The sequence below is a fragment of the Meles meles genome, chromosome 5, assembly GCF_922984935.1.
Source record: "Meles meles chromosome 5, mMelMel3.1 paternal haplotype, whole genome shotgun sequence".
NCBI classification, from domain to species: domain Eukaryota; kingdom Metazoa; phylum Chordata; class Mammalia; order Carnivora; family Mustelidae; genus Meles; species Meles meles.
Genome location: NC_060070.1, coordinates 6,830,449 through 6,852,051, shown reverse-complemented (window position 1 = coordinate 6,852,051; position 21,603 = coordinate 6,830,449). Strand labels below are relative to the sequence as shown.

The following is a 21,603-nucleotide window of genomic DNA, read 5'->3' as shown; positions in this document are numbered from 1 at the left end:
GTAAAGCTATAAGAATACAGCCCAGGTACATCTGATTAATTGGCAAAGAAGTTTCCTTATAAGATGGCTGAGAAATCAAAATCACTGTAGTTGAATACATTCAAATTTAACACTTGACGTAGAAAGACACTCAAAACAGTGAAAGAGAAACTATCAGAAATGGGGAAAGATCTACATTTACCATACACAGAGAGAAAAATGCTAGCATTCTTGATGTAAAGAAACCTTCCCAACTTATTATTAGAAGAAAAAAAAAAGGACAATCATCGAATAGAAAACTTTGGACGAGGGCGGTCAAAGCAAGTAATTCACAGAAGAACCAATACAAATAGTCAGTTACTCAGGAAACATGCTCGCCGCCCTGGGAGGGCATCATCAGCTCTGCAGCCGACGGTCACATCTTAGACGTGTGGCAAGACAGAAAAAGGTAGAAAAAGCAATACAGGCGTCACAGGAGAGCCAGGGTGGCAGCATCTTCTTGCTGTGAAATCCCACGACATAAGTATTTGTAGAGCACACATCCGTGCATTCTGAGAACAACACGGGAAGCACGAGGTATCAAAGTAAGGGGACACGTGGTGACTCGGCATTGTGCGCCCCAGTCTTTGGTCCCTGGATCGGGTCTTCCTTAGACATATTCAGCCATAACCAGGCAGTGTGGAGCGCACTTAGGAACATACACTTTAGTATGTGGCCCGGGATTGAGACCCTACTGTCACTTACCAACTGGGTGCCACTGGACATGTTTCCAAACCTTCTCCTTCCAAACCTCAGGGGACTTACGTGGGGCCTGGGAACAATAATGGTACCTGCCTCATGGCGAGATTCTGAGCCGGAAAGGAGGCAATGCCTGTAACCACACACAGTGCACATGAACCATGAGAAGTTTGGCAAGATTTTTCACAGCCTGGTGTGATTCCAGCAGGCTACGGACTTAGTCGATAGGAATCTCAGATGACCATGTGCCACTCACATGTGGCTTCTAGAATTCATGGAGACATACGGTTCTGCAAGTGTGGGCTGCAGCCCCAAGAAGTGTCTCATCAGTTCCATGAGAGACGAGAAACCCATGATAAGCCTAGCAATGATCAGGTTTGATCTCGGGATAGAGACTCTGCCTTGCACATCGTCAGTGTCATGGAGACCCACGAAGACTGAACTTGAAGGACGGCGAGATGCTCTTTACCAGACCTTCTCCTCCATCCTTCTTGCTTCCTAATTAACCACAGCATGAAAAAATTCCACAGTGATTCTGAAATCACACTGATGCACAATGGAGGGTTTTTCTCCTGGAATGAAACTGACTTTTGTCACTGTTTTACTAGAGAACTGCGTATTTGTTTCCATTCTTCATGAACTTAGGAATTCACTTTCACCGGGAGCCAAAAAACAAAGAAAAAACCCCCACAAAACCCCAGTGAACACTGAAACTCAAAGGGTGACACCTTTTAAACCTGAAAGGTTTACTGAACACATTTAAAATACAGAATGAAATTACAACTTGGTGGTTCAGGAAAATGACTTTTAGAATGATTTTATCTCCACATCACCAGCCTCACCCGCTTCTTCCTAACCGCCCTTCTTAACTGAGAGCCATGAAGTATGTTTTCAGAAAAAGCCAAGCCCAGTTGTCCTCCTCATTTATCCAGATTCCATGGAAAAGAGCCAGTCCCATGGCTGAATGTGAAGAGCGAGGCCTTCGTGTGCAGAAGCTGCAATTTGGAACTAAGGTTTGAAATCTGCAGACCATGGGACATTTTAGAGGAATGGTATAGTTCGGACTCCACAGGTTGAAGGGTTAGATGGTGTCGCCATCCAACAGGACGAGAGCCGCCGGCCCGACAAAATCAGAGGGGGGGGCAGCGCCACCTCCGTGCCCTCCCACAACACACGGCCCCAACCTCGGCACTGACATTTGGGGCCAGAAAACTTTGTTGTGGGGGGCTGTCCTGAGCACTGTAGGACATTCAGCATCATCCCTGACCTTGACACTAGGCCAGGAGCACCTCCCCCCAAGTTGTGACAAAAAAAAAAAAATATCCCAAGATACCCTCAAGTGTCCTCTGGGGAGCAAAACCACCCCTGTTGGAGAATGAAGAACCCACAGCATGTCAGGATACTATCGCTACATTTTCTGGGCTCATTCCTTAGCATTAAAAGGGGGGGAGAAAAAAAGCTCATTTGTAAGAAGCTTCATCAGACAGATGATGTCCGGGATCTTGAAGCAGGCACAGCGGTCACAGTAAAGACTAAATACTCTCTAGCTGTGCTTCGTAACACTGTGGTTGGTGTCAGCGGGACAGCAAGCCCTGGCGGCAAGCCCTGTCAAGACTCACCTACCATGTACCCTCCCAGAGCCCAACCCCAGCTAAGATTTACTGTGTCTGCTCTGGTGCTGGGCCCTCCTCCAGCTTCATCTCATTTTCTGAGCCTTTCAAACAAGTTCAGAGAGGCTGGGCCATCTGCCCCGAGAAAAAGGCAACGAGAAGTGAAACGGGCATGGGAACGCAGCATTCCTTCTGCAGGGCGCAGGCTTCCTATCAGTCTTCGTTCGGCAGAGGCCGGCCGGGTTGGTGTCACTCACCGATTCCAAGGCACATCAATCTGGGCTCACGGACAAATGTCGGTGGGGACCGGGGAAATAGGAAAATCAGACATGGTGAGAGACTGGAGGAGGAAGGAAGATTGTGTGCCTTCTGCTAGTCTCACTACAGAAAAAGCGTGGCGTCAAGTAGATGCCACAGCGGCACGAAGCAGCCCCGGCGCTCTTCTACCTGCTTGCGGGAAAGTAGGCTTAGAGCCAAGTTTTCAAGAAATGGTAATTCCACCTGCCTATAACTGAGTGTGGGACACACACACACAGGTTAATAAAGACAGGAATTATTTTTTTAAATTTCCTGAATCAAAATCTCTCTCCATATGGACTTGAAGTTGCAAAAGCCCAAAATATCATTCCCGAAAGCCAGATTAGAGCCGAACACTGACAGCTTTGTGAAAACCAATGTATGTGATGGGATCACCACATTCCATGCATTTCATCATTTTCCTAGAAGACTGTTCTGCATACATTCTGTAATAAGAGTTACCTGGTTTATTTGTTTATTTTTTTAAAGCGTTAGATGTCACAGAGTCACTCTAGCTATTATCTTAATGGCTTGAAAGGGCACTGACAGAAATCTCCACGGACAAGTGTGACTTGATAGTTTAGTAAGGGCTGAACTCAGCCAGCCCCTCAGTGCACAGCCCGGCAGCCGGTCTGCACGCTGGACCCCAGGACAAGGGGGACGTTAGCGTCCTGCTGGGCAGGTGCACCTGTCAGCCGGTCACTATCATACAGTTTTCCCAGTGAGGAATCGGAGCGAGATGGCACCTTCTCTCATCCCATATGTGAAAAACTCTGGAGCAGCAGAGGGGCTAGGAGGGACGGGCAAACCTGGGGAAAATGTTCACTGATAATAACATTTTATAGCTTAAGACACACGTTCACATGGATTTTATTATTGAATATCACCACAACCATGATGATCCTGTTAAATACGCAGCCAGCAATTACCCTGGTGCAATCTCGGTCTGATCTCAGCCTCCTTTGCTTTCCGCTCCTGCACATCACCTCTGTCAGCGCTGGTCCACGCAGACCAGGCAAAGCAGCAAAGGAGACTAAGGGTCACGGCAACCACCCGAGTGGGTTCAATGTCATTATACTTGTTGATTCTTGTTCTTATATTTGTTAATTCTCTGTAGGATATACAGACAGGTACCACCCAAATCCCCCATTGCAACAAAGCTCTCGCTGTGCCGTCACTCGGCACCATCAGCCATTAGCTCCTTCTAGAAATGCATCAACCACTCGCCCTGGGGTAGCCCCACTGGGAGACTGGGCCAGGCTGGAACGTGAAGGCTCAGTGTGGCTCAGTGTGTCCCAGTCTGGGACACCTACTCCATCCACAGTCCCCACAGAGCTGAGTTAGCCTGTGACCCAGTTCACCGTTCTGCACCCATCCTGCTTCTTCCCCGTGCTATAGGCAGGGCTTGATCTCTAGCGGCTAAGTTAAAAAAACAAGTAGATAAATCTTGCACACCAACTTCTGTCCCCAGATCTGTCCCCGAAGAACTGAAACGGCTACATGTCTTCAGCTTACACAGGAGCCACGTTTAAGAAGCTAAAATCTCGGGGCAGCTGGCACCTTCAGTCGGTTGATTCAGTCGGTTGAACGTCGGACTCTTGATCTCAGGTCAGGTCTCGAATTCGTGGTGGTGAGTTCAAGCCCTGCGTTGGGCTCCACACTGGGCATGGAGCCTACTTAGAAGAACTTACAACATCAACTAAAATTTCTATAGCTATCCTTTTAAAGAGGTCTTTTATTTCCCAACCATTTTTGTGCCAAGACCTGATTTCTTTCATAATTACTTTTTAGACAATCAATGCCTACCTAAGTCCTCCCATTAAAACTAAAATATATTTGCCTAAAGGAACATGGTCCCTTCTAACACAAATTATTTCCTCTGAGCTAATACTTAGGGCCAGATATTCCCATTTGGATCAAGGTCTCATTCCCAAAAGAACTATTTCTGTGCCAAGGCTTCCCAAGGAGAAAAGGACCGTTAATAATCATCACTGTAACCCACGCAGAGACGTGCCGTATTTGTGTAGGGATCTAAAATTCTCAAAGTATGTTCGTATCAATTCACGTATTTGATCCACATCACGAATTAACCAAATTTAGAAAATTACGATTAAAATAATTTATTTGTCCCAAGTGAGATAATCAGTTGCTGGTGGATTCTGGGCCCAAAGCTTGTTCTTAGGACAGAGGTGTCTGCCGTCTGTGGTACCCCGAGCCACAGCATGACTTTGCAGGTAGAACGCATTCCTTATTCCCTGAGGAAACAGCACATAGGGTCCTAAAACTTGTGGCTTTAGGAATTATAACTTTTGGAATTACCATTTGACAGTGAAACAGCAAGGCAGGTCTATGCCAGCTGGGCGTGGGGTTCTGGTGCTCCCACACCTGAGCCGATCCTCAAGCAACTGCACAATGAGAAGATGAAACTCCTCCTACCTGGAGAGACAGGGGTACAGAGGGGCTGCGCTGTGCTTTGAAACCCCCAGTTCTTGTAACCTACACTACCCACCCATCTCGGGATTTGGGAAGGCCCCTCCAGATAGACTGGAGAGGCTCCAACCTTAACTGAAAAACAGAGGGAAGATGGAAGGGACTAAGGAAGAAGCAGAGACTCCCTCTCCTTTGGCTACTGGGGATGATCACGTGGTCAGGATTTAGGGAATCCTTTAAGATCACATACACGACAGTACATGCCTGTAAGTCACTCTTGGATTGTCTGTACACATATCTGTATCCATGAGAAAGAAACAACCAGGAAAAGCCTTCACCAAACATTCTGAAAGAGAGGAGTTCTAAGTGAAATGCATAAGTGGTGTGGAATGAGGATTAGTTACCATCAGCAAAGGGGTCAGTGAGGGAAAAATCTAGGATGGCAGCTTGCTGGGGACAGAAAGTCAATTTGTCTTGCTTGGAATAAAGTGTCTTTGTCAGGACAAGGAATCGAAGTCACTCTGCGGACATAAGAAAACCAAATACCAACTCCTCACCTATCTGGTAGGCAGCCTGCTTTTCTTTTCTTTTTTTTTTTAATATTGATTTATTGAGAGAGAGAGAGAGAGAGAGTGCACACATGCCCTCAAGCAGGAGGTGCCGAGGGAGAGGGAGAGATTCTCTAAGCCAATGTCATGCTGAGTGAGGCTCAGTGTCATGACCTGAGCTGAAACCAAGAGCTGGACGCTTAACCAAATGTGCCGCCCAGGAACCTCATTTTTTTTTTTTCTCACTGTAGTTTATGAACAAAGAGAGGTATAATTCGCTTTATCACTGGGAATTCTCACTAATAAACACAGAGAACAACACAGGAACACATGGCTCTCTGCTCCTATTTGTGAGTCAAACAAGTTTTTACTTCTTCTCCCGGGACGACCCGTCAGCCTCAGTGGTGGCAGCATCACAATTTGGGGATAACCGAGTGAAGACAGAGACAGGGGATTTGTTTTACAAACTTTTAGAAAACATTACTGATTTCGTCTTGCATTCTAGCGTGACTAAGAATGAGTTTAGCCGAATCTCAAGGCAAACAAAAGAAAAGGACGTCATGAAGGCTGAGCCCTCTCTGGGCTGTAGCACTGCTCACCTCACCCTCTCATTTGCATCTCTTCCTGTCAGAAGAGCCCATGTCACTGATAGGCACTGAACACATGGCCTGGGCAGGAGGAGGAGGGGGGCTTCCAGCAGGACGTGGGGTCTCCAGTTCAGAGGCATTTGTCTATATGGAGCGATCTTGTCTAGCATGCAAGGTACACAGTGTCCATCTGTGCCAGGACTGGGCTGAGATCTATGAGATGCGTGAAGTCACCAGCCCAACAATTGGTGGGGTCGGTAAAATCATCGGTAATTGCAGGTCTACTTTAAAGGAACATTACGGAAGATAGAACTGGACAGTATAGAAAGCACATGAGCGTCAGCAGAAGGCTTTCGCTGCAAGGTTTTTTATCCTGTTCTGATCACAAATCTGTAACTATTAGTAACACTAATAGTTAACTAGTACCAGTTATTTATTTTGGAATAAACCCTGCCAACAGTAATGAGATCAAACTGGAAGCACACACGAAGTACGTAAGATTATAATACTGATGCCAACAGTGTGTGGGTTTTTCCTCCCTCACACCAGGCAATTTTCAGACAATTCATTTCCATTCCGATATTATCTACCAGGAGATAGCATTAAACCACACAGTTGAAGGACTCAGTCCTACAAAAACATGCCTCCAAAATCCCATGTCCAGGCTGTCACCCGGACTTCTGGCCCACCTGCTAAAGATCAGAGATTCTGACCACCTCCTGTGGACTGTCCCAGTGACCCCCTTCCTTGGGTATGGTTAATCTGCTAGAGTGGCTCACAGAACTCAGAGAAATATTTTACATACTGAATTACCACTTTATTATGAAAGGATATAACTCATAAACAGTTAAATGGAAAGGATGCTTAGGGCAAAGCATCGGGAAAGGTGTGCAAAGCTTTCATGCTCTTTGGGTGTCCTACTCTCCCCAAATCTCTGTATGTTCACCAACCCAGAAGCTCTTAGAATATAATCCTTTTGGGCATTTATGGAGGCTTCATTACAAGGCATGATTAATTCAAATCATTGGCCACTGGGGATTGAACTCCGTCTCCAGACACTCTTCTCTCCCTGCAGGTCAGGTGTGGGACTGAAATTTCCAACCTTCACATCTGATAGTTGGGTCCCCAAAGAATCAGCCCCCATCTCCAGGTGAGAACTCAAAGTAGCCTCATTGACGTAACAAGAGACACTTCCCCACCCCATCCCCTGGGAAATTCCAAGGGTTTTAGAAGCTCTGAATGGACAAAGACCAAATATATATTTATTATAAACCACAATATTACAGTACAGAACTCCTATTTCTCAAGAAAGTTCATGATAAAGATACCAGTTGCATAGGGGTTAGCCCACATTTTTCATCTACCAGAGGGACTTTTAAAATATCATCCACCAGAGGAAGACCAGACACACAAGCCTGCTGCAGCAACATCAGAGTCTACTACAAAGTCCATGGTTATTTTAAGAATGCTGGGCTTGATTTTACCGAGCCAGCTCAGAAGGTACATTTGCATATTACTCAGTGAAGTGTGGTTTTTCATTTAGATCAAATGACTGCTCTAAATTAATTTGTTCAGTTTTGATTCCAGGTTTTCTTGTGCATGTACAAAAAGGTAAGTGATAGCTGCTAGTGTTAGTTTGCTTAGCAGAACTTCATGAAGAGTTAAATTGAATAGTCTCCTATCAGTGCCCCACCATACGATGAAAATGGAAACTGTTAATTTCAGTAATTGCCCAATTATTCTTTTTCTGTAATTCATTGACTCAGAGTAAAGCTTCTGAAAGTTTATGTTCTTGGTGCAAAGTATCTGACATTCTGAATTCTACTGACATTCTGTAATTCAGTTTGAAAGTTCAACATTGAATATATTCCTTATTTAAAAGTGACAATAAGAATATATATTTTGGTGGAATGTGAATTATGGTTGAAAACAATGTCCTTACTAAATTTAGGAACTTGTGGAACATGCTTGAAGTAATCCTGGTGTTCATGTGACTCATAATTGTGTCAAATAAGCTGTGATATTCCACCAATCAAAGCAGAAACTGTTGCTGCCAAAATTTACAAATATTTTTACATGGAGTAACTGAACAACAGAATTGTGACAAAACTGAGGTTGGATTAAAAAAAAAAAATTCTCTTCAGGGTGGCAGTATGCACGGTCTCACTTTCCTTCCCATCATCAATCACACTTTTAGGAAAGCTTCAGCCTTAAAACAAAACAAAACAAAACAAAACAACTACAAATTGCCTACTGGAAGGTGTTAAATAGGCCAAAATATGCCAGACTGGCATAAGGATTATTCTGAGCTGAAGGCAACAGAGAAGGTGGAGATAAAAGAAAAACTCTTCCCCTATTTGCCTAAAAGCAGGACATAAATTTGTGAAGGTCCCCCTTCTCCATATCACTCCACCACCAGGAAGGACAGAAGTTAATGACTGGATCCTTATCAGCTCACAAACAGCACCAGAAGAATCTACATGACAAACTTCAGGAATGAGCCCTTATCTTCCATTAGTTCCCCATATATTTACCCTTCCAGAATTTGTTGCTGTACAAGTTCAAATTTCTTTTCCTTTGTCTGGCATGTATGTATAAATTTATTATTCCTTTGTTAAGAGGCTAGATGAGCCCAAGTTCTACCCACCCCTTTGAGTTACTCATCTCTGGACATCCCTATGTGTATGTGTGATGCACACGTTAATGAGCTTCTGTCTGTTTTTCTCCTGTTAGTCTGTCTTTCATCAGTACCCCCACTGAAGAAACTAGAGGGTAGAGGGGAAATATTTTTTTTCCTTCCCTACACTACAATAGTATTAATTACCTTATAAGTGTCTTCTAAATTTGTTTGTATTTTATTTAAAATCAGTTTATAATCTTTAATTAAAGTATTTAATTAATGGAGTACCCTAAATTTTCCATTTTTTGAAGCTTGAAGTGAATACAAATCACTAAAAAAAGTTTGTTAGAAGACCTTTAAATTAATCCCTACAAAAGTAAAGGAGAAATGATGCAAAAAGTTTCTACTCTGGAATCTACGACTGAACTCTTGGGATATTTCAACTTGTCGGAAGAGTCTTTTCATACAACTATTTTTAATCAGATAATTTCTATTTCTATCATAAAAAGGTGAATTTGAGAAAAGCTTCTGATTCTGTTGCATCTAAATGTGGTGGAGCTTTCAAAATATGTATAAAAAACTTACTTGACAAGTTCTGTTTTATAAAAGAAATGTTTGTCAAAGAAATGTTCTTTGAGTAAAGGAAAAGACAATACTTAGACTAATAGTAATATTTATTCTGTCAGTAATATTTATTCATCTTTTAAAAAAAAGGTGGAACTGAGAAGAGTCTATCAAAATCTCTGAGCTTACTCCTAGTAGAGGGAGATTTTTCTCAAAAACATTATGATCTACAGAGAAATATTAATTGGAGATATTAACAATTTCAAATGCTTTAGTCACACTACAACTCTGAAGACTACAGGAAACTATTTCTAAATTCTTAAAAAGAAAGTAATAGAAAAATACGTTTTGAATAAAATACTGAATACACAGTGTTGGAGATCGTATTCTAAGAATAATAAAGAATGCAGGGGTCAGGGTCACGGGTGAGGGAAGGTCATCATCATAAAGGTACGACTAATGGAGTAAAAGGGGAAGAGAAAAAAATCATAGTGACAAAGAAATGGAAGAGTTCAGTGGAGTTTAGTGTCCAGCTTTTTCTCTCAACATGATGCTCATAGTTACATGTAATCCAATTCATTTTCATCACTGTATGGTATTTTATGTTCATACCAGAAGATGTCATTGATCAACACTTGGTTTATGTGAGGTTTTCAGCTATCATTAATGCTGCTGCTATGAATATTCCTTACACGTGTTTCTGATGAACATATGTATGCATTTCTGACTGGTCTATACCTACAGGTGGAATTACTGGGTCATATGGTAAGCGTACATTCACCTTCAAGGACGCACTGCCCATCAGTTTTCTAGGGTTACATCAGTTTACAAGCCCGTAGTAGCATATGGGAGTTGCAGCTGCTTCATATCCTTACCAGAACCTGGGCTGTCAGTCTCTTAGATTTTAGGTATTCCGTTGGGTACGCTGTAGTAACACATGGCGATTTTAATTTGCATTTTCCACTTTTGAATGTTTATAAATCACTTGGATAATCTTTTTTGTATCATATATTTTGCCCATTTTTCTATCATGTTGTCTTTCTTTTTCTTATCGATGTGTAATAGTTCTTTACACATTCTGAGCCCTTGATCAGTTACATGTGCTGCAAACTGTCCACTCTGTGGCTTGTCTATTTACTCCTTTAAAGCATCTTTTGATAAATTCATCTACATTAAAATGTGGAACTTATCAAACTTTCCCTTATAATTGATTTTTTCATCCTGTATAAGAAATCTTCCTCTACATTAGAGTCACAAAGACATTCCACTATTTTATATCCTAGAGGCTTTATTGTTTCAATGTTTATATTTAGACCCACAATTCCACTTGATATTGACTTTTACGTATGACATGAGAAGCCAAGGTTCACTTTTAAACATGGACATTAGGCCACTTTATCTAGCTGTATTAACAAACTGTCTTCTCCCTCATCTCTGATGCTACTTGGTCACACCCAAGTGACCATGTATCTATTCGTGGATCTGAATATGGGCACGTGGCTTAAAGATATCATTTTACACCTGAAAAAAATACTTACAATTTTCCTAAGACAAACTAAAGGCAGGACAGCCCTCAAGATTCTTCTGCAGGGAGGAAGTCACAAGAGACAAGCTTAGTCAGATGATTACATGGAGCAGAGATATTCAGAGGGACCAAAGCTGAAGACGGGCCGAGAGGTACCACCCCTTGTCATACAGGTCACACTCTTCCCTGCACCATCAATCCTAGATGTCTCTCCTTGAGGACCTCAGGTGACATCTTAGTGGGTAGGGCTCTACCCCCAGTGAGGAATCACCCTCCTACAGGACACCACAGGGTGTATGGGCTGCTCAGTTCCCCCAGGCCTTCTTGTCCTGTGCTTGGTAATAACCTCCACGCTAGGCACCACATCCGCCTCAGCCCCCCATCATGGCTGCCCCTGATGTCTCCCCAGCTATCTGTCCCAGGGAGCTCCTCTACGCTCTGCAGACCTAGGACACTGAACATAGCCTCTCCTGTTAAGCAGTAGGGGCCCACACAATGCTTCCACAGAAACTTCAGCCTAGAGTTACCCTTCCTCTCCCTCATTTGCTGCTTCATTAGGTGGTACCATTAATCCCAAATCAACCCAAAGCCACAACTCTGCAAATACTCCAACATTTAACTGCCATTTGAAATCATCCCTCCTTAGGCCAGTCTCTTCTCCTAGCTACACCCCTTTCTTTTCCCACAATTTATTACTTATTTATTTATTTATTTTTGAGGCAACAAACATATTCCCAAGGCCACACAGATTGGTCACTAACTAGGGGCAGGGATTTGGGGGTCCGTATTCTTGTGGAACAAATACGGATCCACCCTCTCTCTCCATTTTAGCGGCAATGTGACCCTGGGTGAGTAAGACGCCCTCTTTGTACTTCATTCTCCTTATTTGCACAATGGGGACAGCAGTTACCTCAGAGAACCAAAGTGATCAACACACGCAAAATATCTAACACCTATCAACAGTGATAGAAATCATCCCCTGTTGTTGAACCTACGCTGTCCTAGGCGATCCTAGCCTCGTGGAATATGTAATTAGGTCGGATTTTCTTGGTCTGCATATGGGTCTGGCCTGAGCATATAAGAAGAGTCCCACACTGTTAGAAAATACCACAAAGAACACTCTTGTTCGTCTCCAGAAGGGACCAGATCTGGAGACTGGCAGGAGCAGCAGCAGACGTCAGAGTCTGGCTTTGGGAGTTCAGGTCTGGTCATTTCCCGCGTAGGAAGGCGCCGCGGCAGACCATGCCAGCAGCCAGCTGGCCGAGCGTACAAGAAGAGGGAGGAGGCCAGTTAGTGCCTGCGCAGCTTAAACTCACACAAATTAGTCCATGAATATACTTTTTAAATTCTGTCTCGACCAAGTTAAAGGAATATTTGGGAAGACTTGGCCTTAAGAAAAGAAGTTGGGGTCCCTGTTTTGTAGAAGTGACACATGGAGAAAGCCGTCAAGTGTTATCAAATTCTGTGCTGTCTGAACCGGCCCTTTGGCACCACACCACTCACTGCGAGCATATTCAGCTGTGACCTGCGCACCCCATCCCGCCCCAGCAAAAACACGCCTGATCTCAGCTGGAAGCACCTGGAGCAGTTACTTGAGTCATAGATGAGCTCCGTAAAGACCCACCGAGTGAACAGACTGACTTTTCAGCTCTCCCTTGTTAAAGGAGGTGCCGAGATGGCAGACACCTGCATGAATTAGCCTCGCCCGTGATACCAGTGTTAGGGAACACCCTTTCCACACATTAAAATGTGCATGTGACAGCGTAAGGGACTATCACCCCACTCCATGGAGTAGCCGTCGGTGTTGTGGAAATGGATATCTGGACCTAGAAACCCCGGAGGCTTCTTTTCCAGCACACTGCGGAGACAGGAGCTGAGGCCGCGCTCTCTTCAATGTGAAATTTGCTAAATTAACAAAAAACAGAAACAGCACGTGGTGACCCTTACTTCAATAAATAACTTCGCTCACACCCCAGGTTACAGAGACTTTTGCTTATTTGGCTGTAACTAACTCTACAAGCTGTGGAAGCAACAAGGGACAAACCTGCAAATTCTTGATTCTACAGGTCATGGGAATTAGCAGCTACATCAATGGCGTTCGCAGAGGGAAAGGCAGGTCATGTCATTGCTTACCACTACACATGTCCCAGCAGGTAGAAATTTCCCGAGGGTAGGAATCAGCACAAATAATTTGCAATGGGAGTAACTTCTTGCCCTCACCAAATTTATAACCAATTGCTCATTGCAATGAAAAATGAATGAACAAACCATTTATCATTATTTTTCCAAGTACAATATTACTATTTAAAAACTATGTGATCATTTATTTCCAATGAAAATGGACCTTAAAAATAATGTGTGGCCGTCAACAGTGGTTTAGCAAAGCCACTTGGATGGTTTATGCAGATAGTTGCCTCCTAACCCCCACCATCAGAAAAGGAGCTGCTTAAAATCCAGACAGTTACAAACATGCGTGGTTGACCTTAACGGATACAAAATTGGTCCACAAGGATTTGCAATATTGTCCTACTAGTGCCAGCGGGGGCTGCCGTGCACCCACAGGGACAGTTAAATGGAAAGGTGAGGCCTATGAATTTCATGCACAAGCATCTGTAACATCTCCAGGACACCCCGCTGACGCAGCCCCCCGCCGCTGAAATCTACAGGGTTCCCTGCAGGAGAAATGAAGGTCACTGACTGACATTAAAACTGACACAGCTCACCTTTCAAAGTATCAGTGCTGATAAACTATTTCTTCTGTTTTCATAAGTAACTGACCCCAAATGATAGAGCTGAGAAATCTATATTCTAAAGCTGGACTTGAAAATTTGACTTTTCCCCTTACTCCTACTAACACTGTAAACCTCTCCATTGATTTCTGATTAATTTGTTTCATCCAGTTTTGGAAAATTCTATTAAATCCAGAAGAGGCTTTTTTCCCCCCATTTGTTTGATTTCTAAATTCCAGAATAATTACTAGTGTTGTGTTAGTTACAGGTGTACAATATAGATTCAACACAGACATCCCTCTGAGCTCATCGTGACACGCACACTCCTACAGAAGGGGTTTTCTAAAAGGAAAATGTTCCATATAAAAAGGATTTGCTTTCTGTTTGTTGCTCTGCATGAAACCAGATTTGCTTTCATTCAAATCAACAAATATTGAAATCTCTGGGACACAAAGGCTTGTGGGGGACACGCAGCATTAGCATGTCTGAGCATCCACCAAGCTGGGGCCCTGTCCTTGCGACACCTGCAACCTAGCCGGGCAGGTGGGCTTGCGTGTAGCTCAGGTGTTTCAGCTCTTACTGGTTTTCCAACTGTCTCTGTGTGTCACTCTAAGGCTAATATCTTCCTTTTCGTATGCAAAGCTACCTCCAGCCCCAGCAGACAGCCTTGCCTTTTTTTCCACCAAGGAAACCCAGACCTGCAGGATGTCAGGTGTGATGAGAGGCAGGCCAACCCCAGAGACTTCACCTGGAGGCTGATTCAACTCCTTCCTTGTGGTGTGACCAGATGTTAAGTTCTTAAATGTCCTAGCCTCGATTCCTTCATCTATAAGGCAGATATTCAAATAACTGGAAATTAATTTGGTGAAAGAATTACAGGTGATCAAGCACCTTTTAATTTCAAAGAGGCAATGTAATTTCTTGTATGGGAGAGTCCACCCATAGGAAGAATTCTCCATCCTGGAAGGGTTTATAGCCATTCTCTCTCAAGAGTGCGCCACACACACCCTTCGGGAAAGAAATCACTTACAGCGTGTGCGGGGAGAACTAACTCCCACGGGGCCTGGGGCACAGTGGGAAGTAGCCTGCTTCAAACTAGAAGACGTATCTTTGAAGTTTCCCGTTTCATCTTAAAAAGGTGTAAGACACTCCATTCTACTCTGTAACAGACTCCTGTTTATTATAATATAAATATGTTATTCTGATGTACCTTCCTCTGTAATACAGATGCTCTGAGATTCTCCCCCACTTACAGGAAACTATCTTCTGTTGCTGGCAGGTTACATTACCTAGGAGTATACAAGCTATTTCTCTAATAAGAGAAATACATAGATCTGTCTGCACAAAGGTCTCTAGCGCTATCACACACACACACACACACACACACACATACACACACACACAACCCAACACTTTTCCATTACAGAACTAAAGCCACTTACTGAAAGAGGCCACATTAAAGATTTGAGTTAAATTATATGTGGCTATATTTGGAGTCTCCAAAGATGCTCTTCAGATCCCAACGAATGTATGAAACCATCAGTTCCAGTTCCCATCTAATGCCAAAATGTCAAGAAACGGTTACATTGATAAAATGTAACTGTTAAGCAATGTCTCAACATTAGAAAAAGAACTTGTATATTAATTCTAAATCTGAACATAAACACCAAATATAACTAAAATTAAAGTGTGAATTGAGAGGAGAAGCCCAAGATGTAACAACTGTATTCAAAGGGAAAGGAACTAAGTTCTCCATTTTTTAAACCTCTGTTAAATGAATGAATGCATGCATACTAACATACTGCCAAATGAGAGTTAAATTACTCTCCCCCAGGTTACCAAGAGCAAGTACAAATGGACTCGGAGATAAATCTTTACTAATCTCCAAACCCAAGTAAATCTTTTAAGTCTGCAATCCCAAGGCAGCATTACTTCAGTAGGCTGAATGAATCTGAAGAGAAATTTGAAAGCAAGGAAATTATAAAAATACATTTATATCAAACAACAATGACATCAAAAACATAAGACTTTATGGGAAGAGTTGAGGAAAATTATAAAGGTAGGGCCAGTTCTTAGATTTAAGGTCCTACTAGGAGCTGAGTTTTAAGACATGTTTCAGGAAAGTTAAAACTTGGCTGTGCAAATACAGTTTTGTTTTTGTTTTTGTTTTTTTAGTTTGCCTTCAGCTTGTAAACTGAAGAATGGCCGATAAAGGTGAAAAAAAGTGCAGGAATTCACTAGGCAGTCTCAGAAGGAGCAAAGCAGAAGGGTGGGGATGATTTCTTTCTTTTTGCCAAATGGTATCATGTTAATCATTTCTGTTTTGTAATTTTCAAATTTTATATTTTAAATTTTAAGGATAATATTGTGAGTAAGGTTCAAGAAGCAGAAATACTGTTTTCCCCCTCAGGGGCTGGGGATGGGGTGGGAGGTTTACCAGATGTCTGGGTGAGTTGCAAGCTACACACATGGGTCAGGGAAGGAACACAAGTGTCACGGTGGTACTGGTCCTGTCATTTTCATATGGCAGAGTACTGTCACTCCGAGGTCAAACTGAGGTATCCAGGAGCATTCTGAGCCTTTCCGATGGAATTTCTTTTGGAAATACATCACAAAAATTATGAGGTAAGTGATGAATCACTAAATTCTACACCTGAAACTAACATTACACTTTATGTTCACTAATTGGAATTTACATAAAAACTTGAAGGGGAAAACAAAGGAAATACTAATATAGCCATTCTGCCTTCAAATGGTGTACTTTCTGCTCTTGGCTCAAATTTTTGGTTGTTCATTTGCTTTGTTTTGTTTCTCCTTTTTGTTCAACTCACTACTTTTTGTTCATAAAGGTAAGGCTCTGAGTTGATAACCCTGAGTGGGTCAGACCCGTTCACGCTGCGGGTAAGTGGAGGGGACCGTGTGGCTGTGGCAGATGGGAAGCTGCTGGTTCACATAAACCTAGGCTGCTTCTTCTTTAAGGGAAGAAATACATTGCTTATATATAATGTAAACTCGAAGGACACAAACCACTTACCCACATTCAATTTTAAGCCTGACACCCGGAAATGAATAACACATCTATGTTAGACACACAGACTTTTACATATCACAACCACATATGTGGGCTCTGGAAAGGACTGTCACTGAAAACCTCATCTTTTATTTCTGCATTTGTCAGCAGGCAGGACCATAAACAGGTGTTTTCTCAAATGATACGATCGATTCATAAGCTGCGAACAAGCATTTTTCCTACCTCTTGCAAGCTTTTAAAACCAGCCAGAGTCTTATAGATGACCTCCTTTATAAGGAGGCTGAAGGCCTAAGAGATTACGTTAGTTAGCTTAGTGGTGCTGGAGATCCTGAAATATATTATTAAATATTTATTAAGAATTACTGTTACGGGGGCACCTGGGTGGCTCAGTGGGTTGAGCCTCTGCCTTCGGCTCAGGTCATGATCCCAGGGTCCTGGGATCGAGCCCCACATTGGGCTCTCTGCTCAGTGGGGAGCTTGCTTCCCCCTCTGTCTCTGCCTGCCTCTCTGCCTACTTGTGATCTCTGTGTGTCAAATAAATAAAATCTTATAAAAAATTAAAAAAAAAAGAATTACTGTTACGAAGGTAGATGAAAGATGTTAATCTCCTTGTATACAAATGTGTGTGTTTGTAAAGCACAACAATAAATAAATTTCTACCTTGCAACCAATTCTCTACAATCTCTTTCAGAGGACAGAAACAGAATGAATGCTTCCCAACTCATTCTATGAGACCAAAATTACCTTAATGCTAAAACCAGGCAAAGACAGGAAAACCTATACCTCTCATGAGCATAGATGTAAATATCCTCAACAAAATATTTGCAACTCAAATACAGAAGAGCTTAAAAAGAATTACATACAATGGTTAAGAGGGACCAAACCCATGTATGTAGAGCGGATTCAGCACGCAAATTAATATAATCCATCGTAGACTGAAACAGGCTAAACACCAGACTAAGAAAAATCACATTATATCAGTAGACACAGAAATAAGGTATTTGAAAAATCTAACACCCATTCATGATCAAAAAAAAAAAAAATAAACTCAGAAAAGTAGGAAAGAAACTTGAAGCTTTCCCACTAAGATTAGTTCCAAGGCACATGGGTCCTTACTCAATCCCCCCTTTTCAAATCATACTGGATGTCCTTACTAACGCGAACAAGCAAGAAAAAGAAATAAAGGGATAGGACAGGAAAGAAAGCCGTGAAACTGTGCATGTTCAGAGATGATGTAATAATCTATGCAGAAACCTGAAAGAGTCCACAGAGTAATTCCTGAAATAATAAGTGGTTCTAGCAAGGTTGCAGGATACCAGGTTAATATGCAAAAGTCAATCTCTTTCCCATGTGCCAGCGACCAACAAGTGGAATTGAAATTAATCCACTGGTTTTAATCTATTATGCAGTTAATGATGCCTAATTTGACTAATGATGTATGATTAGGGTACATACAAAAATAAATAAAAGAAACATAAAATATAAATAGATACCCCCAATTTGTATTTTTAATTCTGTAATTAAATAACGATTTATCTCCAGAAAGATGCAGTATTTCAAAATACAAACCAAAGAAATATGTTGAAACATACATTCACAGGTCAGAAAACCTTGCATTATCAAAAGACACACTGATATATAACTGAATGAGAAAGTAACTGCAGAGGCCATTTTTTGTTTTTTTTTTCAGATTCTTCCCTAAAGCTTTCATACTCAGAAAGTTTTGCATTTTTTTCCTCACAACAAAAAATGCAAATAAGACAACAAAAAAAAGAAATAATGTCCTTTAGCAAATAGGCAAAAACTAAAACTATGAACATAATACTGGAAAACATGTAGCAGGGAGCCCTCTCAAGACAGACAGTCATGGTCTAAAAGGAAATAAACTTGGCGATATGCATCAAGAACCTTAAACGTGACCATTCGCCTTCTGTTACCATTTGCATGACGCTCAGTCTTAGGTTCAAAACAAGCACTTGATGATTTTGGAAAGGGATATAGACTTAAGGGTTACTTACTTTAATATTTTTAATTAGAAATAATTCAAATCACCAGCAATAGGGAAAGGATTAGAATAGTCCCAAACGATGAAATCTTAGGTAAATATAAAAAAAAAAAACAAAACTTGTTTTCATAGGATATTTCATAGCAGCGAAAATTTCTCATGCCCCAATGCTAAGTGGAAAAAGCCAGATATAAAACTGTATGTACAATATGATTACATTTTGCACAGCCCCCTCCCATGTATACACACAAATATTTAGGTGTACTCAGATGCTACAAAGAATTAAGCCAAAATCTTACTAACCATGAGGGTAAAAACATTCTAACATTTTTCAGTTTTTTTTTGTTAGTGAATCACTTCTAACTTAGAAAAGAAAGCATTTGTAGGAAGAAAAAAAGAAAGAAAGAAACCACAACAATCAGCAAAGTACAACATAAAATATCGGTGTGTCCTCATGCAGGCTTTTCATGACATCCCTATGCATGAATCCTTCACTATAAGAAAAGAATATTTTCTTTATTTTACATACAGTTATTCCTCTGCTGCCGAATGTAAGAAGGGACCTCATTCAGTCAAGTAGTGGTTCTACACACACACACACACACACACACACACACACTCTCTCTCTCTCTCTCTCTCTCAAATCTAATTGAATATAGTAGCTTCTCTTTTTAAAATCACCTCAAAATAATAGGAAAAATTTTATTGCAGCAGACAATATTATTTTTCCAGAAATTATCTCCCCATGGATCTGAGAAGCTGCTTGTTTTTCTGGGTGGATGCTGTGAGTTACTAATATGAAGGCGAGAGCTTGGCAGCAGGAAGTGTGGAGGGCAATGCTCAGCGTAAGACAGCACGATCAAGACTCCATATCTTAATGCCATCTTTACCAACTCTAATGGAAGGTTTTTTAAATATTGGCTCACAGGCTGCATTCCTGACTCTGAGAAAAACTCATTTCTCCCAGGAAAACCTGAGACGTGATTCTAAATTCTCAGTGCTGGTGGACAGTCAACCTCTTGTTCTCAGGACTCCCCACCTCCTTTCCTGAAATACCAGCAGAATCCGCTGCTCTTGGGTGCTGAGTCATTAGCCATTTGCAATTGTTCCCCTTACCAAGGGATGTCCGAAAGCTACATTTTAGGCAATACAGTGGCATTCCCTATCACACCAGGAACTAAAAATGCAGCGGCCAAAAAAAGTCCCGTTTTTATCCCTTCTTGGAAGCCAAGTTTGTCTAACAGATGCTATTAAGGATTTCAGGCTTCTATTAGTCAACATTTTTATTTAAATTTATGAAAGGACATAAGTGTTATGTTAGGAGTATTAATACCCCCAACCACGAAATCACAGAGCTTCAGGTAACTTTAAAAGGCCACGTAACACACTCTCAAGACCAAAGAGAGACAACGATAAAACGCTCAGGGTATTTATGTCTTTGCTTAAAAGCCTGGAACAAGCAGGTTTCTTTGACTTTATTCATTAATTCATTTTGGGATTTCACTAGACGTTCTTCTTGATATCGGCGCTAGGCCCCCTCTACTGCAGTTTGAGCTTCTGGCCAACCTCAGAGAATATGGAATAAACCATTTTCTTGTGCTCTGTTCATCTGAATGAAGTAAGGAGTTCTACTCTCACCCATCAACTCTGAAGATTCACTGGGCCCTGGTTTCCCTACTTGGTGTCTTTCTTCCAAACTGAAATTTAAATTTAGTCTTTATCCCTGTTTTTCTAACAGAGCGTCTCCACATTTTCTTTCGTCTACTGAAATTAGAAGTAACCAGGCCCCAAACTGGCTACATGCTTTTATTTGGTGCGTATGAATACATGTCATGCCCTAATATAAACACAGGGCAAGTTATGTGGAGGAACTGAGTGTATGAAAAGACACTTTAAAGATAAAATGTCAGGGTACCCGGCTGGCTCAGTCAGTGGAGCTCATGACTCCTGATCTTGGAGTTGTGAGTTCGAGCCTCCTATCTGGTTTAAAATAAAATGTTATGGATCATCCATTCCAAGAATAAATGGTGTTCATAAATTGTTACAGCACTCCTAACAGGAGCATCGCGTTTTAACTTGTTTTAGAACTCACCCATATTAATGCACATGCTTCTATTTCAAGATTACACTATCTTTAAACCTAAGTCATCTCACGTATATCTTCAGCACATTATTTGCCACTGACCACATTAAGGATTTGGCACTTGAAATAACTTGATGATATTGAAATGTACCCACATTAGGAGAAGGGCATCGAAGCTTTGACCACGACCCACACTCAGAATCAGGCACTTCAAACGGTTTGAGCAAACTGAAATACACCCACATCGCGCCCAACGGCGTCAAAGCAACGCAGACCCTCCTCAAGAAAAAGAAACCACCGAGGAAGTCCCCCCGAGAGGCCGTCACTGGGAAAGCAGCCTGTCGAGGCTGACGGGGCTTCCCAGCTTTACCTGATGTCGGTACACGTGATGCAGGTGATGTCTCGACTGTTTGTGGTGATCAGGTTCAAAGCTACTGACGTTTCCTTGTCGGAGGTCGGGTGTGCTCCACATTTAAAGAAAAATTCCTGCAAGAATGAGGACTCTGTGAGAAACCTCAGGCTTGGAGCTCAGCTGTCCCTTTCCCCCTCTCTACACATTTTCACAGCGAACAATCTCTCCAGGCAAGAGAGGAAATCTATTAGTAGGTGTGGGTTAGACATGAGGCCACATCAGATCTTTGGAGGGAAGCTAATGCCCTCATTTCAAACTAGTCAGCAATCCCCTTTATAGGGGGGTCTGAGTGTCTCTGCTCATCTTCCTTTGCTCTCTCAGCCCTGGAGCTGGGGAAAGGCCCCATGCCCCGGGTTTAGCGGTGCCCTCCCGTGGTCAGTGAGTCCAGCATGGAGCACCATGTGAATGCAGCAGGAGCCTGCAACAGCATCTCACGAACGAGGAA

General features: G+C 42.2%; 1 protein-coding gene across 4 annotated transcripts in view; it reads right to left on the bottom strand.

Moving 5' to 3' along the window:
* Window positions 1-21,603, bottom strand: part of PRKN (parkin RBR E3 ubiquitin protein ligase) — a 1,331,354-nt gene that overhangs the window by 553,796 nt on the left and 755,955 nt on the right. For all 4 annotated transcript variants that reach the window (XM_046005587.1, XM_046005588.1, XM_046005590.1 and 1 more), the window contains one exon: window positions 21,117-21,232. In XM_046005587.1, coding sequence (XP_045861543.1) covers window positions 21,117-21,232 — 116 coding nt within the window. The remainder of the gene's footprint in view (window positions 1-21,116; window positions 21,233-21,603) is intronic.